The 26,330-nt window shown below is 56.5% G+C and overlaps 1 protein-coding gene across 2 annotated transcripts in view; it reads left to right on the forward strand.

Annotated features, from left to right (window-relative positions):
• The window catches only part of LAMC3 (laminin subunit gamma 3), a 57,460-nt gene that overhangs the window by 22,893 nt on the left and 8,237 nt on the right, over positions 1-26,330 (forward strand). For both annotated transcript variants that reach the window (XM_075905923.2, XM_075905922.2), the window contains exons 9-25: positions 3,419-3,535; positions 5,475-5,676; positions 6,213-6,325; positions 7,828-8,046; positions 14,757-14,945; positions 15,068-15,313; positions 16,045-16,198; positions 16,735-16,877; positions 17,612-17,790; positions 18,745-18,871; positions 19,651-19,856; positions 20,414-20,490; positions 21,267-21,401; positions 21,821-21,956; positions 22,633-22,785; positions 24,145-24,247; positions 25,606-25,805. In XM_075905923.2, coding sequence (XP_075762038.2) covers positions 3,419-3,535; positions 5,475-5,676; positions 6,213-6,325; positions 7,828-8,046; positions 14,757-14,945; positions 15,068-15,313; positions 16,045-16,198; positions 16,735-16,877; positions 17,612-17,790; positions 18,745-18,871; positions 19,651-19,856; positions 20,414-20,490; positions 21,267-21,401; positions 21,821-21,956; positions 22,633-22,785; positions 24,145-24,247; positions 25,606-25,805 — 2,699 coding nt within the window. The remainder of the gene's footprint in view (positions 1-3,418; positions 3,536-5,474; positions 5,677-6,212; positions 6,326-7,827; positions 8,047-14,756; positions 14,946-15,067; positions 15,314-16,044; positions 16,199-16,734; positions 16,878-17,611; positions 17,791-18,744; positions 18,872-19,650; positions 19,857-20,413; positions 20,491-21,266; positions 21,402-21,820; positions 21,957-22,632; positions 22,786-24,144; positions 24,248-25,605; positions 25,806-26,330) is intronic.

Below are 26,330 nucleotides of genomic sequence, written 5' to 3' on the forward strand. Positions count from 1 at the left end.
CCTGCTCTCCTGTCAACACCGTATTGAAGAGAGCCATTAAAAAGACAACATCCGTTTTCTTCCAGATATATGGACAAATGAGTGTCCTTTTCCCCCCTCACTTCTGATTATTTGATGAGCTAGTTTTAAGAGACATCCCCCACCACACACAAAAATTAGTACATTAGTAAGATATGAAATCCTTTGTTATGCCTAAAATCTTTGGAAACATTTTTAACCTATTGCAACATTTCATAAAAATGTGTGTGGCTATGGAGGTCACACTAATTAAATTAGTGTTCCCTTTTTCTAAAAGCATCGAACTTTGTTATGAACCTACTCAACTGACCTGAATGATTATTTAAAATAATGTCTTTGTGTCAGTGCTTTATATTTGTAGTAATCTGGAATGATTACATTACGAAGGCTTAAGTGTATGTTTAAAATATACAGTCAGTTTAGACATACTGTTTGAGACAACGTAAAACAGAGAAGAGCTGCATTGTGTATTCCATAATATTTAATGTTGTATTCAGCAGGACAGCAGACTTGTCTTTGCTATAAAAACAAATCTGACAAACCAGGGTGTATCAAAAAACCTGTGACTAACATTTTTTATTCCCAAATTTAGTGCTTTTAACTAGGTACTTTCTGCATGTCCCGGCTTTGCAATCTGGTGAGCAGTGAAAACCTTGCTTTTTCTTTTAGAGACCGTTTAGAAGAGGGCTTTTTTTTCAAGTGTCATTTGCACATTTGGGTTCAGGGATTTGGCTGGAAGTGGTGAGCAGAGAGGAGTAAGGGGCAGAGACGGGTAGAGGGTGGGGTCTGGGCAGACTGGGGGCGGGGCGTAGGTGGAGCCAGGGGTAGAGTATGGGCGGGGCCACATGCTGCGGAACTGCCTCCCTAAGCAGCTGCTTCATCCACTGCCCATGCCTGGGGGTTTCAACAGGACCCAGTATTTCCATTCACTTCCTACCCCGCATGGTATTATTGGGTGGCCATGTCAATCACTAAGTGGAGCTCAGGGAAGTGGTTGCTGCAGGGGTCCCTAGATACAGTGTACAGGCAGTCCCCGGGTTACGTACAAGATAGGGACTGTAGGTTTGTTTTTAAGTTGAATCTGTATGTAAGTCGGAACTGGCGTCCAGATTCAGCTGCTGCTGAAACTGACCAGCGGCTGACTACAGGAAGCCGGATGCAGAGTTGCTCTGCCCTGGGCTGCCTGGAATCAGCTGCTGATCAGTTTCAACAGGCTGAATCTGGATGCCAGTTCCGACTTACATACAGATTCAACTTAAGAACCCCAGGCATCCCCAAGTCAGCCGCTGCTGAAACTGATCAGCGGCTGATTCCAGGAAGCCTGGGGCAGAGCAACTCTGCCTCGGGCTTCCTGTAGTCAGCGCTGGTCAGTTTCAGCAGCGGCTGACTTGGGAACGCCTGGGGCAGAGCAGCTGGGGTGCTGCTGGGTTGGTCCAGTAGCGCCGCTCCTCGGCGCTACTGGACCAACCCAGCAGCACCCCAGCTGCTCTGCCCCAGGCGTCCTGATTCAGCCGCTGCTGAAACTGACCAGCAGCGGCTGAATCAGGATGCCTGGGGCAGAGCAGCTGGGGTGCTGCCAGGTTGGTCCAGTAGTGCCCAGAGCGGCGCTGCTGAACCAACCGGCAGCGCCCCAGCTGCTCTACCACAGGCGTCCGGAGAAAAGCCTGGTCTGCTGGGGGGGGGGGGGGGGGCACACTAGCTGCGCGGGGAGTGCACTAGCTGCGCCCCCCCCCCCCCCCCAGCAGACCAGGGAGACGTGGGCGGCGGACTGAGATGCACCACGGTCCCGCCGCCCAGGTCCTCCGCGGCTTTGCTCTGCGTCTCCCTGGTCTGCTGGAGGGGGGAGCCCCCCCAGCAGACCAGGGAGACGCGGAGCAGCTTTTCTCGTCCCGCTGCTCCCGTCCTCCGGGGCGAGAAAAACCCCGTTCGTAACTGCGGATCCGACATAAGTCGGATCCACGTAACTCGGGGACTGCCTGTAGTCTTTAAAATGGTTTGGGCAGACAATGCTACTGAAAGCTGTAATCATCCTGCAGTGGTCAGGGGCAGGGGTTTGCTTTGAAAGGTTTGAATGGCCTTTCCCCCAAAAAACCATGGGATAGACAGCAGTGTTCTCTGCAAGCTGTGTACTTGTGCTCAGAAAAGATCTAAATGCCGCCCAGCTGATCAGCAGAGCACCCACGGCTAATTTTTTGTGTTCTAGTGGTGCATATTCACACATGCCTTGGTGCATGTAAAAATTTATTCTGCGCATGGGTGGAAAAGATTAGAGGGAATATTGGGAGAGAGTCTGATGAAGAAGCTCAGTTGGCTTGGGGAGGGGATAATTATGTGATAAGTTTGCCCTGGCTCCCCCAGGGTTCACTCATCCTCTGCCTCTCAAATGCAGTAAGTGACAAAGGATAAACAGCTGGCTCCAAGATTCCACTCAGACTTTGGAAAGTGAGCATGCAGGGTCCAGAGGACATTTACAAAGCCTCATATGAACTTCCTCCTCCTCACAGCCTTGGCCTAGCCACTATGCACAGGATAGGTTATTTCCACTGGGGAAAGGCCTCTGCATGACCCTAGCTTTGACGGAGGAAGGTACTGCTCAGTCCATAAAAACAGGACATTATCTACACTGGGCCTGCAGCCAGGGATATGTCCTCGAATGCTGAATCCCAGCTCTGTGCAGCATGTGTGAGGAAATCCTGCCCTCTGCTGAGCATCACAAGAAACATACATAACATGACCATATAGCATCACATTGGGGGTGGGCTCCTGCCCCACTGGAAAAAAAATTCCCATGTGGGTAGTCAGCCATCGTGCCCATGACAGTATCCTGGCTTGTGCACGGTTGCCAGACGGTATGAAAGAACATCCCATGAAAACTTATCTTGATTGTATTAAAGATACGTTACCAATTGTCACATTCATTTAACATGTTTCTTAAATTTGAAATGGAGCCAGGCTTTATCCCATGTATTTTTCTATGGTAGGAAATCTGGCCAGTTTGTGATTGCTCATTTGGGGCCAGATTTTCAAGAGCTCGGCTCCCACTTAGCCATTCGCTCTTGTATAGTTCGTGTCGAGCAGTGCTTTTCTGTTCGAAGTGGATGATTCTTAGTGCTCTAAAATCGGCGTGCTTTCTCGCATTGTCCTATACCTTGATGTGCCCCAGAGGGATGCTGGGTGGTCTTGATGGTCAAGTTTGGGGGTCATTTGCACAAGGCATTCCCGAGAAGCAGCTCCCATGAAATCTAAATAAGAGCTAGATTTCCAAATGTGCTGTCATGGTGATGCTTAAGCCCAGACCAAACATCTGACTATTCTACAGGGTTTTTTTTACCCCTCAAATCCAGTGTACATTCCCATCATGCCTCACAGCATGCTCTGATTGTGTGCGTTTGTTGCCAAGGGCCTGAGGGCTGGAGAGGCGAAGCTCCAAGTGGCAAGGAAGTCCCGCTGCATTGGGCTGATGGGGAGATCTATCTAGAGCAGGACAACAAGGACCCAGCCAGTTTCATAGCACCAGGTACTGACCATGGAAATGCCTGGCTGCACTGCTGCATTGTAACTGTGGTTGCTGTGTGGCTGCAGTAACACCTCCGCTGTTTGTTGCTGAAGAATCCACAGCTGAAACAATGTACCAGCTGCTGTGCTCTACCCCAGAGGTGGCTGCATTTCAGCGGTGGATGAAGTGGTTCCTTTGGATGTAAGGGAGGGAGTGGATTCTAGTGAACAGGGTGATAGACTCAGGGTATGGCTACACTACAGCACTAATTCAAACTAACTTAATTTGAATTAGTTAATTCGAACTAAGCTAATTCGAACTAGTGCATCTAGACCTAAAAACTAGTTGGAATTAGCATTTTGCTAATTCGAACTAGCATGTTCACGTTGAGTGGACCCTGAACCAAAGTTAAGGCTGGCCGGAAGCAGCGCTGGCAGGGCATCAGGTTAGGACTTAGAGCGTGGAGCTGTTGTCTCAGGCTAGCCGAGGGCTGTGCTTAAAGGGACCCGACCCCCACCCCAGACAGACAGTTCTCAGGGTTCCCCGCTTGCTTGTCTACCTCGATGATGGACAGCAAAGCAGTCCTGGCTTGGAGTGCCCTGAGTGCCCACACTCGGCACATCACAGCACTCGGCCATCAGCCCGGCTGCACTTGCCACAGGCTGCCATCCGGGGGGGGTCAATCGGGGGGGGCTGCAGGAGAATTTCCACCCCAAGGAGCCTGCAGAGCCACCCCAGTCCTCCTCATCAGGGGCTCGTACCCCATTCCTCCCTCACATCCTTCCACTTGCCCGTCCCTAGCCCCCCTTCCTGATGTACAAAATAAAGGACACATATGGTCAAAAATAGAAACTCTCTTTATTTAACAAAACTGAGGGAGACTGGGAAAAGGAGGTAGGAGAGGGGAAGAGAGAGGGTGGGAGAGGGGAGGGGGAAACCTGGGAGGAGGGAGCTGGAAGGGGGAAGCCAGGGGAACAAGGAGGAGGGGAAGTATCAAACTATGGTACGCCATATCTTCAGTACTGTGTACAGATGTGACCTCCTCACCCCAGAAAAGATATTTTGGCCTTGGAAAGGATTCAGAAAAGGGCAACTAAAATGATCAGGGGTTTGGAACAGGTCCCATATGAGGAGAGGCTAAAGAGACTGGGACTTTTCAGCTTAGAAAAGAGGAGACTGAGGGGGGATATGATAGAGGTCTATAAAAGCATGAGTGGTGTGGAGAGGGTGCATAAAGAAAAGTTCTTCATTAGTTCCTATAATAGAAGGACTAGAGGACACCAAGGGTATATCTAGACTACAGGCTTACGTCGACATAAGTTTTGTCGACAGAATCTGTTGACAAAACTTATGTTGACATAGAGCGTCTAGACTACATCCAGTTCTGTCGACAAAGCAAGCCGCTTTGTCGACATAACAGTGTGGACACAAAGGACAGTGTAGATGCAATAATGCCTTCTATTGACAGAACTCTGTCGACAAAAGGCGTTATTCCTCGTAGAATGAGGCTTACATGCGTCGACAAAACTGCTGAGTTTTGTCGACGTTATGTCGACATAACTCAAAGGCAGTGTGGATGCAAGTATAGTTTTGTCGACAAAAGTCCACCTTTGTCGACAAAACCCTGTAGTCTAGACACACCCCAAATGAAATGAATGGGTAGCAGGCTTCAAACTAATAACAGACAGTTCTTCTTCACAAAGCAGATAGTCAACCTGGGAGCTCTTTGTCGCAGGAGGCTGTGAAGGATAGAACTATAAGGGTATGGCTACACTACAAAGTTAATTTGAACTAACAGACGTTAGTTCGAATTAACTTTGATAGGCGCTACACATACAAACCGCTAATTCGAACTGAATTCGATCTAGCGGAGCGCTTAATCAGGACTGGACCCAGGCGCTGGGGCAATTTGGCTCAGCCAAGGTCTCATGGACTCTCCTCTCTTCCTTTCACCTCCCAGAGAAGTTCCTGCACAACCAGCGCCTCAGCTACGGGCAGCTCCTCTCCCTGCTTCTCCGAGCGGAGGGGAACGGGAGCGGAGCCTCTCCGTTCCCCCTCTGGCTGGTCTTAGAGGGAGATGGGATCGTGGTGTCTGCGAGCTACTCCGCCCCAGCCGGCAGTGAGAGCCAGCCCCACTGTGGAGAGCACAAGGTCACCTTCAGGTACAGGCTTGTCCACTTCATGAGCTGACAGACGTGCGTCTCATCGCTGAATTCCCCACCTCCGCTGGCCCCACTGTTGGCTGAATCCAGCAGAGAGGCCTGGCCCATGGAGACTGAACTCCCCTCTTGTCTCTCCTGGCAGGTTTGACACCCATTGGCAGGGCACCGTGGGGGAGGCTTGTACTAATGCGCCCCGTGCTGGACTTTTCAGCGGCACTAATCCCTGTGGCCTGGTTCTGATCTCGGTGGAATCAGGGCTGAGTGTCCTCAGCTCAGTGAAACGACCCCAGTGTTAAACCAGCATAAGCGGTAGCAGAATCAGGCCCACTAAGTCGCCTCCACCCATTACCCAGAGTGCCTGGCTCCATGTTCTGGGAATGCACAGAGCAGGGTTTCCTCATCCAAACCCACCAGGCCCTGTTGATGCCCCTTCCCCTGCCTGCTTCCTCGGGCCCAGATGGCCACGTTGGCTTTAGTGTGGCCACTCTGCAAAGGAGCAAGGCCGCACCGTTCCTTTCTGGGCTGGTTTCCACCAGGCTCCACGAGGCGGAGGAGGAGATGCGGCCCTCGCTGTCGCCCTTCAGCTTCCAGCGTCTGCTCTCCAACCTGACTGCCCTCAGGATCCAGGCTGGCAGCAGCCACGCCCCTCGTAAGTGATTCCTGGCGGCACCAGAACCGCTGCCTCCGGCTGGGGGCTTCCTCTTGCTAAGAACGGAGGAGAGCTCTGGGACCAGGCGCTGTACCGGGTAGCCCTGAGGTGAAACAGGGAGATCAAAGGCCCAAGGGGAGGGAGGAAGACTGAGCTTGTAAGCTCTCCAGGGCAGGATCTGTGTGACTCCCAGGCCTGGCACAGTGGGGCCCAGATCCTAAGTGGGACCTGTGGGCTCTACTGCAAGATAAATGATTAATAATCATGGTCACCAGATGGAGGCTGCACTGGTTTCCTCTACCACCATCCTGAAGGCTGCTGGGTGCTCTCTAGCCAACATCTTAGGGTTCAGGGTCCTGCTCCTCTCCACCTGTGCCCCTGAGTCCACAGATGGAGCCTCCCTCTGTGTTTAGGAAGGCAAGCAGCACCCTTGGGATCAGTTCTGCGCTCAGCATGGGCTGTGATCTGACCCCACGTAGGGCTGGGCTAGGTGGTTACGCAGAGGGGAGACCTTCGCAAGAAAGAGAGCTCACGGTCTCAGGCATTCAGCAAGCAGTGCCCTGCTCCGAGGGCACGTCCAGCCACGCAGTGCCCCACTGTTTCCATGTGAGGCGAAAAGCAGTTCTGTGGCAGAGTGTCCCCACGGCTCCAGGTCAGGCTGGAGGACCTAACAGTCCCTTCTGATGCTCTTTGTAGCAGGCACGGTCATGGCCGCATTCCAACTGGAATAGCAAGGTCCTGCCTCCCAAAATTTCCTTTGCAGGTTTAAAACCAGCATGGTGTCGTTGCGTCCTGTCCTAAACCCTTGGGCAGCCTTGCTGTGAGTTGCTAAGCAACAGCTGTGTTCCACCCAGGCCTGCTGGGGGGAAGGGGGCAATTGTTTCAGGAGCCTTGAGCCCTTTAAATTGCTGCTGGTGCGCTGCACTCGCCTGGCAACACTAACGGCGGGGAGGAGGGGCACTGAGGGTTGGCTGCCCTTGGCCCCACCCCTTTCAGGAGGGCGGAGCTAGCCCCCTCCCCCACCTTGCCCGAGGGACCCACTGGTTCCACCCCACCGGTGCCTTCATTTCAGTGATGGGGGCCCTGATCGCGCTGGATTTTACTTGCTGGGGTGTTATGAGGCTTCATTGCTAAGACCAAGATTTTCCAAAGTGCCTTGTGACTTGCAATCCTTCCTTTGTTTGGCTGCCACAACTGAGACACGTTAAAGAGGCCGGGTTTTCTGAGGGCAGGTGCTCGGCACTTTCTGAAAGACGGGCCCGTCCGAGACGTCTCAAATCAGGCACCTGGAGTCACTAGTCACGGATGGAAATCTGGCCCCGACAGTAGTTTGCAAAATGCTTGGAGGCCTTTAAATGGAAGCCTGTAGACCGGGGATCCCTTCTGACAGCCCATGCTGGAAGAGATGCCAGCTGCCGTGCCAGAGAGCCTGGACTGATGGGTTCGTTGTCTCTGCCTGGGTTCCATTCGCCTGGCGTAACTCCTATTTTGTCCTTCCGCAGACAGAGTCTCCCTGGGGGAGGTCCAACTCACCTCTGCTCGCCCAGGTCATTCCCAGCCTGCTCAGTGGGTGGAGGAGTGCGTCTGCCCTCCGGGGTACATCGGGCAGTTCTGTGAATCCTGCGCTCCAGGCTTCAAGAGAGCCACACCACTTGGCGGGCCCTTCACCAGCTGCGTCCCCTGTACTTGTAACCAGCACGGCAGCTGCGACCCCCACACAGGTTTGGATCCCCTACTCTTTGGTGGTGATTTGCTTTCAGCATCACACCCTCTCCTTTCTCTCCTTCATGGCATCAGTTCATTTCACAGCAGCCATTTATCCATATAATTACTATGCAGTTACGCTGTAAATAGATAATAAATCTGCATAATCCTCAAAGAAGGTTGGGAATTACACGTGAAGTTACAGTACCCAGCATCTCAGGTTTATGGCCGTGTAAATTATAGGGAGTTGATTTCATAACACTGTCACTTCAGAGACAGGGATAACTGCCTCATTGTAATAATAACAATGCATGCATCTCCCACCTCGGATGCACCCGGCATTTTATGAAGGTATGTAGGGAAGAGGGAAGGAAAAGCAGAAGTGTCCGCAGAAACGTTGTTAGGCCTGGGTGAGGCAGGAAGCCAATGGAAGGACTGAAGGAGGGAAGATGGTGAGAGCAGATCTTGGGGAGACAAAAATGACCTTAGCAGGACGTTGGGGGCAGACTGGAAGTAAGAGGCCTGAGAAGGCATAAGTTGTAAGGAGTTGTAAGTTGGACAAAGGGTTGGACATGAACAAAGGGTTTATCAGTGAGGAGAAGATGGATCTCGAAGAGGAAGGAGATAGGGTAAGTGGGGAGAAGAAGCCAATTGGAGATGGAATGTACATGACGTGCATCATGATAAAGAGTTGCAATGTAACGTCGCTATTACACTGTTTTGTATGCAAAATGTGCTACCTGTAACCAGTGAAATTTCACACCCATGTATTGGGTGTTGTAGTCTCTAGCCCAGAGCTCCTGGGGGAGACATGTTCATGTAGAACCCACATTAGGAGAGTGTGGTTGGGAGTTGTCTGCCTCTGGTGGCTGGCCCACATAAAAGATTGCTGTAGCGCCCCAGTCCTTCAGCCCTGTGGGTCTGAGGGTTCAAACCCCACTGGCCACCCAAGGAGGGTGGGTTATATGGGGGTCTGTCCCAGGCAGTAATGATTCCCCACTAGGCCAGGACTATCAAACCTGGGAAGCCCCGGAAGCCACAATGATACTCAGCACATGCCAAGGGCCGCAACTTAAGTGTGGTTGCATATATATGCAAATATATATGCAAATAGCTTCTTTCACACAATGCTCCGGCACTCCTGGCTCCTCCTCCCTGGGGGCTAGAAACACCGACACCCTGTACCCGTCTGTTCCAGCCATCCCATCCCCTTGTGTCTTTCAATGCTCATCCTGCCTGGGAGATGCCCTGCCATTATGGAGCATGTTCCCAGTGGAGGCCATGTTCAAAGGATCCCACCCGCAGGCCTCATGTTGAGCCCCATGTAAGCCCAAACCGCACTGCAGGCCTCAAACAAATGGGTGATGGGCCGCATGTTGAGTAGCCCTGCACTAGGCACTTGAATGGGTCTGGTACTACATCCCCTGAGGGCAGGACTAAGGGACAGCGAGCAGACACACATGCAGGAGTGCTGCATAGCTGTCACTGGAACACAGGTCTGCACAGGCTGCCAACTTCAAATGAATTGCAAATGGCAGAGATTCCCTGCTGTGAGCTGCTCCTCCAGGGACACATCTGGGTTTCTCTGTCACTGGGGAAAATGTGCTGGCCCACAGCTTCACACGAGCACCCCGGTATCCAGACCAAAGGCCAGCCTGGGAGGTGACTACATCTGGTGTCTGGAGATTCCTCCCGCCATTCGCATGGGACACAGCATTGTTCTTGGCTGTCGCCCATGCACTCCGGTCACTCAGCTGCCACGCTCAGCCCCAGCCTGTGCTGCAGCTGAGGGATCACTGTACACGGTCTGCGAGCCCCCGTGCTGGCTTTACTCACACTGAGAAGTATTTTTCTCCTCAAGTTGTCCCATTGACTGCAGTGTAGCCACTTTCCTCAGAGAGAGAGGCAGAATCGGGCCCATCTTAGGCGGTGTCTAGACTACATGGCTCCGTCGACGAAGCCATGTAGATTAGGGTTATAGGCAAAGGGAAATGAAGCGGCGATTTAAACCTCGTGGGATGCGGTTTACTGGGGCTGCCGACAAAGGGCTTTGATGTCGGCAGGGGAGCGTTCAGACTAGCGCGCTGAGCTGACAAACAGCTGATCAGCTGTTTGTCGGCTCAGCGCGGCAGCCATGTAAATTTAAATTTAAATAATCACCGCTTCATTTCCCTTTGCCCAATAAACAAATCTACATGGCTCCGTCGACAGAGCCATGTAGTGTAGACGTACCCTTAGTGTATGAAATAATATAAGATAAATCCATGGCCACTCGTGACCTCACAACTGGCAGTGTGCAACATTGTGAACATCATGGTGCTTTATGGTGACAGCAAGGACTGCATCCAGATCTCCAAAGCATAGAGCATGAACTAAAGGGCTATTAGCAGTATAGGGCCTGTGACACACGGCTCAGCTGCCAAAAGCATGTATAATTAGCCAGGCATGGTACATGATGTACTCCCCAGGTCAGGCAGAACTCAGACATGAACATCTAGGGTGTCGGCTACCCAAGAACATACTGTTAGTGTCAGACAGAGCTCAGTCTGCCTGTGAGTCCTATTCCAGCTGTTCTCCAGCCAACAACGTGACAGGCCCCCGTGGAGCCCAGTCCAGTGTAATCCCCTCAAAAGGACTTGGAAACAAGATGATTTACTTAACTGAAGAAACCCAGGAGCCAATGTCCGCGCTAACAGCAGCCCTCCCCTGCCCCCACCTCGTGTCTTCCTGGTGTTCCAGCCCGGGTGTTGTAACATCTGTGTTGCATGAATGAGGAATTGTTTATGGCTGGGATGGGGAGCCGTTTTTAGCATGTGCGTCTGCCCTGCCAGACAGAAACATTACAATGTTCTGCAGCTTCTCTCCTCTTTTGTTGTGGACTGCGGTGTCTGGTTGTCTCCAGTTTAATATGATTCCTGGGTACAAGTCCAGGCCTTTGATCTTCCAGCCTGACAATCAAGCCACCCATTTGACATAGGGGCATCCCTGCATTCATTTTCCATCCTTTTTCCCCCACCCTCTTTCTCTCTCGGTTCCTTCTTTCCCCATTGTGTCCAACCCATTCCACAGCTTTGCCCACTGTGATCCAAACTACCCCGGGTGTGCTCAAACCCCCTCAGCACGTCCCATTCCCCCTCGTCACGTGTCCCCCATGTGTCAAGCTGACTCCATGCCCATGGGAAATATCACTCTCACTATCCTCCAGCCTAGCTTGCCTAATATGCTCTGATCTTGCCAACTGCATGAAGAAATCCTCATGGGACTCTTGGCTCTCTCTCTCTGTCCAGTCAATTGGTCCAATTGCCGGAGGCAGAGGAGCTTCAGCCAAAGGGGGAGAGATTCAGAGTTTCCCCTAGTCCCCCGCTTGCTTCCTCAACCTGTGACTCAGTGGCTGGGTTGCCAGAGGAAGTTACTCATCTGCTGAGTTCCGGACCCATGGCTTGTGTGTTGCATGATTCAGACTGTGCATGTGTTTGCACACACCTTGTGCCATCTTGGAGCAGCACATTGTCACTTATTTTTAAGATGGAGAATTCAGTGTGTGTCCAGCCCAATGCTCGAGTGGCATGGCTCTCCCAGGGAGAGCTGGGCTGGAATCTCTCTCTGAAATTTGGCCGAGTCCTTATTCATTGCAAGCCAATCGGCGTTCCTTACCAGGGCACGGACTGTAGGATTTGGCCCCTACATTGTAGAAAGAGAAACACCATGGGCTAGAACCCGAGCCTCCCATCTGAGTGTGACTCGTTGATCAGTGTGTTACATGTCCTCCTCTGGGCCTGATCTTCTGGAGTCTATTAAAGTTCCAGCTAGGGCCTGGCTCTCTCTAGCTCATGCTGCAGAGTTCTGGCTATCCCTGGTGTCAACTAGGATGGTGGTCCTCACACCAGCACCCCCATTGTGGGGAGCTGATTCATTGAATCCTAGAACTGGAAGGAACCTTGAGAGGTCATCGAGTCCAATCCCCTGCCCTCATGGCAGGACCAAGTACCATCTTTAAACCATACCTGAGAGGTGTTTGTCTAACCTGCTCTTAAATATCTCGAATGGTGGAGATTTCACAACCTCCCTAGGCAATTTATTCCAGTGCTTAACGACTCTGACGGGAAGTTTTCCCTAATGTCCAACTTACACTTCCCTTGCTGCAATTTAAGCCCATTGCTTCTTGTCCTATCAACAGAGGTTAAGGAAAATATTTTTTCTCTCTCCTCCTAACAACCTTTTAGGTACTTGAAAATTTGTTATCAATCTTGTCCCCACTCAGTCTTTTCTTTTCTAGATTAAATAAACCCAGTTCTTTCAGTCTTCCCTCATGTTTTGTGTTTTCTGGACCTTTAATCATTTTTGTTGCTCCTCTCTGGATTTTCTCCAATGTCTCCATCTTTCCTGAAATGTGCCCCCAGAACTGGACACACTACTCCAGTTGAAGCCTAATCAGCACAAAGCAGAGGGGAATAATTACTTCTTGTCTTGCTTACAACACTCCTGTTAATGTATCCCAGAATCATGTTTGCTTTTTTTCCAACAGTTTCATATTATTGATTCGTATTTAAATTGTGGTCCACTATGACCCCTAGACCCCTTTCTGCAGTACTCCTTTCTAGACAGTCACGTCCCATTCTGCATGTGTGAAACTGATTGTTCCTTCCTAAGTGGAGCACTTTGCATTTGTCCTTATTGAATTTCATCCTATTTACTTCAGACCATTTCTCCTATTTGTCCAGATCATTTTGAATTATGACCCCATACTCCAAAGCACTTGCAACCCCTCCCAGTTTGGTATCATCAGCAAACTTTATAACTGTACTTTCTATGCCATTATCTAAATCATTGATGAAGATATTGACCAGAACTGATCTCTGCGGAACCCCACGTGTTATGCCCTTCCAGCATGTCTATGAACCATTAATAACTGCTCTCTGAGAGTGGTTATGTAACTAATTATACATCCACCTTATAGTAGCCCCATCTACATACTATTTCCCTGGTATATTAAAAAGGTCATGCGAGACTGTAACAAATGCTTCGCTAAAGTCCAGATATACCACATCTACTACTTCCCCCTTATACACAAGGCTTATTATCCTGTCAGAGAAAGCTATAAGTTTGGTTTGACATGGTTTGTTCTTTACAAATCCATGCTGACTGTTACCTATCTCCTTATTATCTTCCAGATGTTTGCAAATGAATCCCTTAATTATTTGCTCCATTAACTTTCCTGGCACAGAAGTTAAGTTGACTGGTCTGTAGCTTCCTGGGTTGTTCTTCTTTCCCTTTATATAGAGGTGCCCAATATTTGCCCTTTTCCAGTTTTCTGGAATCTCTCCCATCTTCCATGACTTTTCAAAGATGGTGTCTAATGGCTGACATACCTTTTCTATCAGCTCCTTCGGTATCCTAGGATGCATTTCATCAGGCACTGGTGACTTGAAGACATCTAACTTTCCTAAATAATTTATAATGTGTTCTTTTCCTAATTTAACATCTGAACCTACCTCCTTTTCTCCAGCAGTCTCTATGCTAGGAGTCCAATCACCACCAGTCTTCTTGGTGAAAACTGAGACACAGAAGTCATTGAGCACCTCTTCCAATTTAATCTAATCCAAACCCAGATGCAATTGAAATTTTGCAGTGGGTCCCATCTCTGCAAAGAGACCAGTAAAACTCTACAAACTCTGGGGGAGCTGGAATTTGGCTCAGACTCATTCTAACTAGCAATCCCAGCACCCTGGAGCTGAGGCCTTTGACTTAGCTGGAGTTGCTCCTGAGTCATGTCTGCTGCAGCCAGTGGTGTGTAGAGATTTGCTCCAGGGATGGATTTGGTCCTCTGTCTCTGGATGGTGGCACCAGGCATAAATCCGGTGCGGGGCATGATGATGAAAGTGATCCCCGAATGTAATGGTTTGCAACTGTCGCTTAACTGTTGCCCCTAGGGATGGAGAGAGGGACAGCCAGGTGAGCAGGTAGGGGCTGTGGGATGGGCAGGCAGGGAGCCAAAGCTATTGCAGTGGTACCGGGTTGGGGCAAGGCCAGGAACTTGCAGGAGAGCTATGGAAGTTCAGATAGGCAGCGAGCATGCAGTGGAGGGTTGGGCGGGGCTGGCCGAGAGGTTGTCCATCAGTCCACCCCAGGGCTGACTTATGGAGCCTGGCCTGGGTTTCCACTGTTTCAAGAAGTGGGAGAAATCTGCTGAGGTCAGAGCCCAGGGCGGCTCAGCAAGCGGAAGGCAGAGGCACCCACCCATGGCTGACTCAGCTTCGCGGGTCTCAGGCTAAGGGGCCATTCAGCGGTGGGCTAGATGTCTGGGCTCTGCCCAAAGACTGAGCTCTGGGACCCTCCCACCCCGCAGTCCTAGAATCTGGGCACCACCCCAAGCGCCAGCGTCTCCACTGCAGTGAAACAGCCCCTGAGCCCCAGTCAGCTGGCATGGGCCAGCCGCGGGTTTTTTGCAGGGTAGACGCACCCGGAGGGACCTCGCCCGTGTCAACTAAACCTGCTCTTGGAGAGGCAGGCGGGATGCACGACCATGAGGTGGGGCCGGGGCTTTGTAGGACCAGAGGATCCGGTGCAGAGTGCGATGTCTGACACAGCCTAGTGCAGCCCCCTCAGCAGGCTCAGGAGGGGATGTTCCCTGGCCCAGGGGTGATGTCTTTGGGGGCTGGGTGTCTGGCATCCTGGCTTTGGGCTTCCTAGCTTGGGCTGGGTGGTCTTTCTGCTCTGTCCCCTGCAGGGCGCTGCCAGTGTCTCCATCACACCGAGGGCCCGTCCTGCGAGCGCTGCGCCATTGGCTTCCATGGCAACCCCTTTGTGGGGCACATCGACGACTGCCAGCCATGCCCCTGTCCCGGGGGGTCGCCTTGCACGGCGATCCCGGAGAGCGGGGAGCTGGTGTGCACCCATTGCCCCCAGGGGCAGAGAGGTAAGGGGCGGGGACAGCGGGGCTGAGGGAAGCGGTTCTGGATGGGAAGGAAATGGGTGGGCAGGCTGGCAGACCGACTCCCGAAATGCTATGCCCCGCCCCGCATTGCTCCCCTGGTCCAGGAAGACGCTGTGAGCTCTGTGACGATGGGTTTTTCGGCGACCCCTTGGGGAAGAACGGCCCCGCCCGCCCCTGCAGCCTCTGCCAGTGCAACGGTAACGTGGACCCCAATGCTGTGGGCAACTGTGACCCCGTCTCCGGCCAATGCCTGAGGTGCCTGGACGATACGACAGGAGAGCACTGTGAAAGGTGCAGGGAGGGCTTCTATGGGAGCGCGCTGGCTCGCAGCCCCGCCCGGAAGTGTTCCCGTGAGTACGGAGCCCCTCGCTCAGCTTCCCCCTCTCTGGCCACGGCCTCCTGCTTGTCAGATCCCACTCCACGGACCCCAGGGGCATAGGGCTCTGTTCACCCCAGTGAAAACGGGCACCACTGCTCTGGAGGGCAAAGGAATCTGCCCCCCATCAACTGCAGGGCTGGATTGGGCCAGTGGTAGGTTGAGGGTAAATCAGTGAAGAGCAGAGGGAGTGTAGGCTGGGGGGGGGTATGGGCAGTGATGTTGAGGAGTTAGAGCAGGGGGCTGAATTAATGGAATTGTGTCTCTGCCTTGGCCCTATGGCTACATTATAATGCCTTGCCCCTCTGCAGTGCTGCCAGCCCTGCTTCCCAAAGAGATGGGCGAACGGTGACCATGAAACCTGCCCCCTTTTGCGCGCCTGGGTTTTATAGGTGGGGAGACTGAGGCACAGAGGGACCAAAAGCCGTGCAGCATGTCAATGGCAGGGCTGGGGCCGGACGGAAGTGTCCTGATTCCCGGCCCCTGGCTCCAGTTGCTAACAGGCGCTGCTGGTGTTGGATCCACGCGCTGTTCCGGGCTTTGCCGTGGTGGGGGATTCTCCCCAGCCCGCCTCGCAGTGGGGGTGGGAGCATCCTCCCAGGCAGCAGGAATTACAGCCAGATCCCACGTGGGGACGGAGCCGCTAAGACCTGGGCCTGTGACCGCTGCCCACTCCCAGCTAACAGCCAGTGTCCCTACCCCCAGCCTGTGAGTGCCACTCCGTCGGCTCGGCCCCGGGGCTGGAGCCCTGCGATCCCCTCACTGGCCAGTGCGCCTGCCTCCCTCGTGTGACGGGACGGGACTGCAGCCGCTGCCAGCCGGGCCATTATGACCTGCAGCCAGGGACTGGATGCAAGAGGTAGGTGGAGCTGGAGCCCTTGTTAGATGGTCTCTGAGAATCGCTGCCTTGGACCACAGGGGACCTCCCGGGAGAGGGAGGCAGCGGCCTGTGCCCAGTGAACAAGGCTCCCTGCCCTCTGGATTTCCTGTGTGGTGCAGCTACGCGATCCAGACCCCTACCCGGGTCCCAGCACCAGGCCCCCCGTAACTCCGCAGCCGCGGCACGAGGCAGCCTGCGCCCATTGAAGGCAATGGCAGAGCCCACGCGGAGCAGCGGACCCAACCCCCAGTCTCACATCATGGGGTCAGTGCATGGGGTGCCCAGGCCCTGAAGCAAAACCACCCCCCTCCCGTCCCTGCACGCGTCACCGGGAACTCGCTCTCCGAGGGGCGGCTGGGGACAGGATGCCCCATGGGCCTGGGAGCTAACACGGTGCTGGGCATGTGCCAGAGCTGCCTTCGTGCCGGTTCCCATCCGGCGGGGCCCTTGGTGCCCAGCAGTGGGTCGGCAAAAGGTTTCTCTGCACTTACTGCCTCCCTTCGCCTTTGTCCCAGCTGTGAGTGCCACCCTGTGGGATCCCAGCACAGCCAGTGCCACCCGCTCACAGGGCAGTGCCCCTGCCAGCCCGGGGTCGAAGGCCGGTCGTGCAATCGATGCCAACCTGGTTTCTTTGGGTTCTCAGCCAAGGGCTGCCGAGGTAACCGCGCCGAGGGGCGGCTGCTCCAGCGAGGCCGTGGGACTCCGTTTCTCTCCCACGTCCGTGAAGGCTTATGGTATTGGAGGGGCTGAGCCTCGCCCACTGGGGGGACCCGGGACTGGCACAGGGGGTGGGCTGTGGTGGTGAAACTTCGGGCACCATGCCTGGGTCCTGCCCTCCCGTGGTCCTTCCCTCTCCTCTCCCCTGTCTGAACTAGTCTATCACAAAGGGGGTAGCAGTGTCTCCCGGTGGGGCAGGGACCTGGAAGGCTGGGCTCCTGGGTTCTCCTCCCAGACCCGTCCTGGACTCACCATGTCTCTTGGCAAGTCCCACAGCCCTTGGTGCCCGTGGCCCTCGCTGTCTGGTGGAGATAAAGTCCTGGCCTCCCTCGCCAGGCTCGTGTCCCTTGGAGAGGCACTGGAGAATGGCAATCTGCTGTGCGGTCTCCCCTTGGGCCAGGCTCTACCTCCACTACGTGGGTGGAAATCTGGAGCGACTGCTCTGGACTCAATGGCGCGGCTCCAGAATGAGGCCAATGGGAAGGAGAGCAGCGTCGGCCCTGAGCCTCCAGGCTGACCCTGCTCCCATAGGCTAGTCATGGCCCCTGTCCATGGGCTGACTTGGAAGCTGGCAGGGTCACAGCGTCCCCCCACCCCCATTCCTTGTGCGGCCTGCACCTTGGGTCTGGCTCGTGCCTGCTGCTGGGCCCTGACCCTGCTCTCCCTCGGGTGCAGCCTGTAACTGCTCCCCGCTGGGCGCCGTCACCCCGCAGTGCCGCGAGAACAGCACGTGCGTCTGCCGGCGGGGCTTCGTGGGCTACAAGTGCGACCAGTGTGAGGTGAACTTCTTCTACGCCCCGGAGCGGTCTCTGTGCCAGGAGTGTCCCCTCTGCTACGCCCTGGTGAAGGAGGAGGTACGGCACCTGCCCTCTCTCCCACCACCCAGCCTGCCACCGGCCTCCAGGGCCAGAGCCGCTTCGCTCCCCCAGCCTGTCCATGCCCATTAGCAGCACCCTGGACACTCCACTTCCCTCAGGGGTCAGTGCAGGGTGTTTAGAGGGCAGCAATGGCCTGTGACCCCACTTCCCTCAGGGGTCAGTGCAGGGTGTTTACAGGGCAGCAATGGCCTGTGACCTGCGGCAAGTCAGACTAAAATGGACCCGCTTGGTTGTAACCCCTGGAAATCTGACGTCCCTCCCCTCACACACCCCTGTCTCCTTGACTGGGCGAACCCTCCTCTCCCCCGGAGTCCCCTGTCGTCTCTGCGCTTGGCCCTGTAGCCCTTGGTACTCACACAGCCACACTCCCGCCCTGTCCCTCACTCTGCGCCTCCCAGTCCTGGGGCTGCTACAACCCTGGCCGGGCAGCGACCCTGCACTGTGCCCTCTCCAAAGTGCCCTTCACCCTTCCTTGGCCTGGCCCTGTGCACCAGCCTCTGTGCTGCCCTGCCCTGTACACCGGGTGTTCTCAGCCTTTTTCTTTCTGAGCCGACCCCGTGCTATCAAACTCCCCAGCCCACCTGTGCACAATAACTGGCTTCCTGCCTACAAAAGCCAGTTGCCTGGGGCCCCTGCGAAGCTACATTGCTCGGACTTCAGCTCCCGGTGCTGGGACTCAGAGCCCCAGACTTCCATCCGATGGGATGGGGCTTTAACTCTCTGCCCTGGGCCCTAGGGAGCCTAACACTGGCCCTGCTAGGCAGCCTCCTGTTGGAGAACCGCTGCTCTATGCTGCCCTGCTCAGCCTGGCCCGATGCATGGCCCTATGTCTGCCCGCACACCTCTGGCTTGGCCCCCTACGCTGCCTCGCCCTGGCGTATACCAAGCCATGGCCTGGCCCCAAATGCCGCCCTGTCCTTCTCCTCCCAGGCTGACAAGCTGCAGGCCAGGCTGCAGAAGATGGAGGTGCAGCTGCAGAGACCAGACTGCAGCAGCCCTGAGACCCATGAGGCAGCGCTGGGCGAGGAGCCCCGAGGAGACAGTCTTCAGCTGACAGGTACAGAGGGACAGGGGCAAGGGAGGGTGTCGGGGCAGGGAGGGCTCGATGCACCTTGGTTGCTCTCCACCCGCCCTCGGGGTGCGATGGGGATGGGGCAGAGTAAGAACTGCAGAGCCGCGCCTGCGGTCAGAGCCACGCAGTCATGTGGCCCGAGGGGGGCGCTAGAGAGCACCGGGCATGCCCACCTCCCACGCTGACCTTGTGTCCAGAGCTCTGTTCCCCTTCGCACGTGGCCACGTTGGCACAGCAGCTCAGTCGAGGGCAGAACCCTGAACCCCTCCCTGTAGGTGTTCCCGTGGCTGAGCGCGCCTAGGAATCTAGCCCCTGGTGTGGGCGCGGCGTGTGGGACCTTGGCCCCGAGCGCCTTAAAGCTCTTGTCCCCCGCGGCCGTGCCCCGTCGCCAAACCGATACGGACAACGCGGAGGGGGCTCAGAGAAGAGCCACAGAATGATGGGAGGGGCCCGCAGGGGACAGGCACCGAGATGGGCTCCGCAGCGGGGAGGAGAGAAGCCCTCGATCAGTGGCCACGAGGATTTGGGCATTGCCGGGGGGAGGGAGCTCTGGGGTGGAAGTGGGTGCAGGGGAGGAATCTAACTATCAGACCCCTCCCCTGCCGTATTAGATGTTAGGCTGGGGCAGGAGCCCTGCTTGCCACGTAGGCATGTGGAGCGCCACGCCTGGGCAGGGGAGGGCCAGGCCTCAGCACGGGGCTGCTCCCGCAGGGAAGGGCCCCAGGGTGACGGCTGCAGGAGAGCTCTCCCTGTGCTGCTTGCAGATGCCAAGGCCGTGTTCCTGGAGCAGGTGGCCCAGCTGGAGAGCTCCGTGAGCACCGTGCGGGGCCAGCTGAAGAACGCCAGCAGGACCGTGGGCTGCACTGCCGCCGGCGCCGAGAAAACCTGCCGCCTCCTGTCGGAAATCAGCGCCGTGCTGCTGTCTGCACAGCGGGAGATCCAGCAGGCTGCAGCCGGGCTAACGACAATGGTGCCTGGCTCCCCCCAGCACGCTGGGTTCTCAGCCCCTCTCCCGCAGCATCGCCAGGCTCCAGGCCGGGCCGGGTGCTAGTGGTAGTGCCTTGGGGAGAGCCCTTGTTCCTTTCCCGTCCCCCCAGGCGTGGTAGGACCTGAGTCAGCAACTGGCTCCTGCAGGTAAAGAAGCAGCCCCAATAGGCAAGCACAGAGCACCTGCCCCTTTCAACCCTGCAGCCCCCCAGGTGCAATGCGGCCGGGGCAATTTCTTCCTTTGCTCTCTTCCTAGGTACAGGGAAGTCTGTTCAGTGACTCGTCCACCCCCAGGAGAGCCTGGTGACCAAGCCATGGGGCAGGGGGCAGGTTGTTCTGGCTTTTCCCAGCCTTGCCTGGGGGGGAAGTCATGTGGAAGCCCTAGAAAGGGACATTCAGAGCCATCCGGCCAGGCTCACGCAGAATGTCCCTGGCCTTGGTGTGCTCTAGGCACGGTACTAAGGCCAGTGCTGTCCCCACAGAGGGGCCCCGGGGCTGAACCCTGCGTTTCCCATTCATGTTGGTTTTTATATGTTGAAGGTGATTCCTCAGGAGTTTTCCGGGCACCCCACCAGTTGGAGTCGCCAGGCACTGGAGTCCCAGGGACTGGCTGCAAGGTACCTCACGCAGGACACGGACCCAGAGTCACACACCTGCACGTCCCGGGTTCTCTTACACTCTGAGACCCCCTCCTCCTCCAGTCCTCCGGCTGGCTTCCCTGCTCTGCGCACCTTGTCTCCCCTCCCGGGCTCTGCCCCGCCTGCAGCTCTGCTGTCGTTCCCCCTCCTCCTCCTGCCACTCGCGGCCCTTTTATCAGACTCCCCCTCACTCTTGGGAGCACCTTCCCTTGGCCCCCCCTCCTGGAGCCTCCTCCCTAAAGCCAGCCCTGTTGTGGGTCCCCTGCCCTGCTCCTTGCCGGTCCTCATGCCACTGGCCTGCTGACCCCGGTGTTGTGCCCGAGGCAGAGGCGCCTGCTCTCAGCCTGTGCTCGAGCTAAAGCACCGGGAAGGCAGAAGGCTCCGTAGTCAGCCAAGTGCAACATCCACACAGGGAGACAGGCACCTTCTGGGTGGTGTTTCCCCTACTAGAGCAGCTGTGCCCCAGCACGGGCGAGGGGGGGTCCCGCCACCTGCCCTCCTGCTAGGCTCCGCCAGCTGGAGCAAGGAGCCCCACAACGCTGGGCCACTCGGGAGCATGCAGCAGATGCCATTGTGCCTCGCTGGCAGGATCGCTCCGTTCGTGCGGCAGGGGTCGGTCCCCCTGAGCTGGCCTAGTCCTGACTCCTGAGAGCTCAGACCGGGCTGACAGCATGAGGGCAGACCCCATCTGTGCCCCGCTTCCGGGGCATAACCCCAGGGCGCTCATGGCCTCCCCGGGGGGGTTGTCTCCGCAGCCACAGGGACACGGCGGCACAGGTGGAGTCGGTGGCCAGGAGAGCCCTGCTCGCGTCCAACACCAGCTGCGCTCTGCTGCAGGGCACCCTGGAGGACAGTGCGAGCCTGGATTTCAGGAGGGTGCTGGAAGAGCGGTGAGAACAGCAGTGTGTCTGGGAGCTGAGTGCGGGGGGGGAGGGGAGCGGGCCCTGCCTCACAATCCCCTGCCAAAGCGACTCCACCCCAGCAGGCCGCGACCCCCACGAGGGGCAAGAGGGGAGCTGTCGGTGTGGCCCATTCAGCCCTTGAGCTCTTCGCCAAGCTTGCCGACAAGGGGGCTTCTTTGTGTTCTGGACGCCTGGGCTGAGACCCACCAAACTCATTGCATGCGCGCCGCCCAAGTGCCCTCAGGTTGCTGGTTCCCAGGTCAGTCAGCCTGGACCAGCCTCAGACCCAGCAGGCTAGAGAGAACCCCCCTGGAGTAGCAGCCCCCTGCCCCCTCCGTGCCTGGCCAGCTCCTGCAGGAAGCAGCCCCGGCGAGATCATAGCTTTGTCTTGTGCCCCTTCTGTGTAGGTACCAGGAAATCCAGCAGGCACAGGAGGAGCTGGCTGCTGGCATGTTGGAGGGGGCAGCTGAGGCCAAGCGAACCTTTGCGTCCATCCGCCAAGCTAGTGCAGACATGGCAAAGAACCTCTCCACGCCAGACCTGGTGGGCAGCCTTGCGCACTCGCAAATGCTAGTGCCTGTAGGGCGGGGGGTTCAGATGGGCCGCCCCTGGCAGTGTGCCCAGTCCCTCCCCAGCCCAGTCCCTCCCCTGGGGCTCCATGGCAGAGTTACTGGTCTAGGAACTTACTTCCCTGTGGTATCCGGCCCCTCCTGCTTGCCTGGGTTGTAGCCTCACACCTGTGTGGCGGGGGAAGTTGAGGCACAGGTCAGGTGAAGGGACATGCCCAAGGTCTCCAGGGAGCCAGTGGCTGAGCTGGGAGTTGGACCCTGGACTCTTGAGTCCTGACCAGCCAGCTCCGCTCGCTGCCTTTGTGCAGAGCCAGGCCCGGGACAGTCTGAGCCCCTCTGGTGCGGCCGTGGTTGTGATCAGAGCGTGGCCAGCCCGGCCTTGCTCCACCCCCAGCTGCTGGCTGGCAGGGGAGGGAAGGGGGCAGTTCCCAGCCTTTGGGCAAATGCTGCTGAGCCTCTTTGGGGGCGGCTGGATGTTATCCCCACCTGAAGCCAGGAGCCGAGCCTGGGTCCCCTGACTTGGGGCCCACTAGAGACACTTCCTCTGAGCTCATCCCCTCCCTCTCTGTGCTGTGGGTTTGGGGTGGGGAGATGCCCCCTCCCCACAAGCTCTGCTTTCTGACCAAGCGGGTGGGGGTGTGGTCCCACAGCGCCCCCTGGTGGTGCAGGCCGGAGTGCTGGCTCAGGAGCTGAGGGCGCTGGAGCGGGGCGTGGAGGGGAAGGAGCGCCTGTTCCTGGACAAGTCGGAGGCTCTGATGGCCGAGCTGCGCAGGGAGCTGCAGGGGGCTCAGCAGTTCCAGCAGGCAAGTGTCCCGGGGAAAGAGGTCCGGGGGCGGGGGGGCTGCTCTGAAACCGGGGAGCACGCTCCAGGCAACGCAGAGCCTGATGCTGATTCAGGCTGGGGGTGATAATTCACACCCGTCTCAGGCCTGTATGTGCGAAGGGTGTGAAAGCACCCCCCATGTTTCCCCAAGTAGCATACTCCAGCTGGCCAGAGGAAGGCAGGAGCAACGCACTACCCAACCCTCCCTCCCTCAGACTTACTGGAGGGACTGTGGGGGGCGCAGTCACACCTTTGCAGTCTACACTTACAAAAAAGCACCCTCCCCCCCCCCACACACACACACACAGAAATCCCTGCGTCCGGGCCTGTGTCTGCACCCACCACTGCAGACAGGAGGGGGAGGAGAGTGAGATTCTCCCTCCTTCCCAGGGGATGGAATCGGCTGCATCCCAGCAGGACCTCTGAGTCCCCCTTCCCCTCCCCTCCCATACACCCTACACCTCTCTAGGCCTTGCCTTCTGCAGGGTCCTTCTGGCTGCAGGGCACTGGATGAGCCTGACCTCCCTAGCCCCCCGGGTGCCCCTCCTCCGCCAGCCAGAGGGGACCATCCGCAGCAGCTGCACCTGCTCAGGGAAGGAGGAACAAGGGCAGGAAGGGCCGACCCTTCTAAACCCCCCACCCCAGTGTAGCGGCGTGGCGGGTACCCCTCAATCCTGCACCCCCATCTGCAGCTAGATGAGACTCCGCCAGCCAGTAGAATAGAGAGGGCTTATTGCTTCTCCAGGATACAGCACAGCATAGACGTGCTGCGGTTACAGGAGTCAGCCAGGCAGCCTTAGACCTCTGACCTCTCAGTACTCAGCTAAGTCTCCTCTCTTCATGTCATCCCAGCCAAAAAACTGCCCAGCTCCCAGGCCCTGCCCCCCAGCCAGGTGGTCGCCTCTGCCTCCCTCCTTTTGTCTCTCCCCCTGGGAAGAGCCTGGTTATCTGCTTAGGTTGGGACTAGGTGTCTGGACCAATCCACATGTGGGGGAGTCAGTGTGAATCTCACATCACAGCGCAGGGGAACCCCGGGTGACAGAGCAGACAGCCCCCCCACTGCATCACACCCAGAAACCCCTGGGGCAAGCCAGGGCAGGAGTTGAGCCGGCTTGCGTAACGCTGGGGGTAGTTCCTTCCCTGACCCCGTAGTGTTCTCAGGTTCAGAGGCCAGTGCTGGGACCCCGGAGTCAGCCCAGGGCGCATCTTGGCCCTTGCTCTCTCCCCTATAGAAAACCCACCACAAACATCGTCTGATCAGCAGGAGGGCTCTCCACCCCCTTCCCCTGCCCCACACCCATACGATGCTCCTAGATTTCTTCTGCCTCTTCCCCTGCAGCTGTGGAAAGGGGCTGATGGGGCCCGGGCTTGGGCAGCCTCGTCTGTTTCGCATGGGAAGGCCGTGGTCTCTGAAGCGAAAGCCCTGCTGTCCAGCTTGGAAGGTAACCCTGGCTGCCCAAAGCCATCTCCCTGGAGCTCAGCTCCCCCACGGAGCCAGTGGTTGGGATGTGCCAGCCCTGCCGTGCAGGGTGACGCTCGGGGCCTCCACCCGGCTCAGCCTCGCGATGCTCAGAGCTCCTGCGGCAGTGAGAGGCTGATGCAGATGGAGCAGGGGAAGTGGGACTTTCTCCCCACCACCAGCGGGGAGTCCTCTGCCCTGCTCTCTGCAGCACCAGGATCGGCACAGAGAGTGGGACCTGGCCAGGGGGTGGGACGCCCATGGGTCTGCGCCATTTCCTGAGAACCCCGCTGGCAGATCACACCCTGACACGCAACCCTCCCCCCATTGTACTGCCACCAACATGGATGGACAGGGCGTCTGCCAAGCCACGGGGTTAAAACCTCTTGGAGGCTGCCAGAACCGGCTCCGCTGCCCGTGGGACTGTGCCAGCCCATTAGTTCCTTGCGCTCTGTGCTGAGGCTCCCGGTGGTGACGCTGGGAGCTCCCGGCCACGGAACTGAGGCTCATCTAGCTCCTTTCTTGGGGTGTCGGGGGGTAATCCTGACGTCTGATGCCTGGCCGCATTGACCCCTGACCTAGCAGTGAGGGGTGCGGAGGCCGGTATCAGGCCTCCAGCTCCGCAGGCTCCGTGTCATGGTTGGAGGGTGGATTTCGTTTTCTTCAGCTTTGATGCTGGGGGAGGGTGTGACGGCGCGTTGGGGGTCCCCCGTCTCCTGCACCCCGAAATGGCACAAACAGACTGCACCAGCCGGTGGAATAGAGGAAGTTTATTGCCTCTCCAGGATACAGCACAGCACAGATGTAATCTGGTCACAGAGCTGGGCTAGGATGCCTCAGGCCCCCTTGAGATGGGGGAGACTGGGCCCCTAAACTCCAACCCCTTTCCCTAGACTGTCTCCTCCATGCTCCCAGACAGCAACTAACCAACACTCTTCCAGCCCTGCCCCCCAGCCAGGGCAGCATTCCACCTTCCTTTGTTCCTCTCCATGGGGGTTGTCTGGCCATACCCGTTGAGAGGTCCCTTTGCATAGTGACTCATCCTGTTTTGCTGGGTCGTGGTACCCACGGCAGCCAGTGGGGGTTACCCCAGAGCCAGCAGCATAGAAACCAGCCAGGTACCCCCACTACGTCACAGAGGGGACGGCTGGTTTTGGCTCCGCCCATTTCCCAGGGAGATTCGAAAGCCTGGAGGTTGCCGGGGTTCTCACACTGGCTCGGTTGATCCCGATTCTCCTCTTGTTCCCACGGCGTAGCTCAGGGGTAACTCCACAGATGTGAGGCTACACCAGTGCATGCTGTGGGGGGAAGTGTTCTCCTGACTGCTGCCTTTGTCTGCAGGGGGGAAGAGGGTGCTGGTGCGTCAGAAGGGGCAGGCCGCTGTGCGCAGGAGACTGGCCGTCGTCCGGGACAGAGTGGTGGGGGATGCCCAGAAGAAAATTAGACAGGCAGAGAGGATGCTGGGAAACTCTGCGACTGTCTCTGCGGCAGCCAAGAGGACGGTCAGAGAAGCAGAGAGAGTTGCTGGGGAGAGCTCCAAGGTCAGCAAGGCTGGTGTTCAACCGAGGGGAGAGGGGCTGTAGGAGGGGGTCCAGCATGTGCCAAGGAAGGGAGAGCTGGAGGCTGGGTTAATGCAAGGAGATGCTGCATGGGCTTCCTCAGCATCACTCTGCCAATGCCCCCACTTACTGGCCTGCAGCACCCTCCCGCCCTGACACAGGAACATAAGAACATAAGAGTGGCCATACTGGGTCAGACGAAAGGTCTGTGTAGCCCAATATCCTGTCTGCCAAAGGTGGCCAATGCCAGGGAGGGAACACAACAGGTAGTCATCACATAATCCCTCCCCCATCATTCATTTCCAGACAAACAGAGGCTAGGGACACCATTCACACCCATCCTGGCTAATAGCCATTGATGGACCTAACCTCCATGAATTTATCTAGCTTGTTTTTGAACCCTGTTAAAGTCTCAGGGTATGTCTACACTACAGCGTTATTTCGAAATATCTAATTTCGAAATAGTTAATTTGAAATAGCTTTTTTCGAAATAACATGTCTACACAC

This window comes from Pelodiscus sinensis, chromosome 23 (genome assembly GCF_052426305.1).
Source record: "Pelodiscus sinensis isolate ZL-2025 chromosome 23, ASM5242630v1, whole genome shotgun sequence".
Classification (NCBI taxonomy): domain Eukaryota; kingdom Metazoa; phylum Chordata; order Testudines; family Trionychidae; genus Pelodiscus; species Pelodiscus sinensis.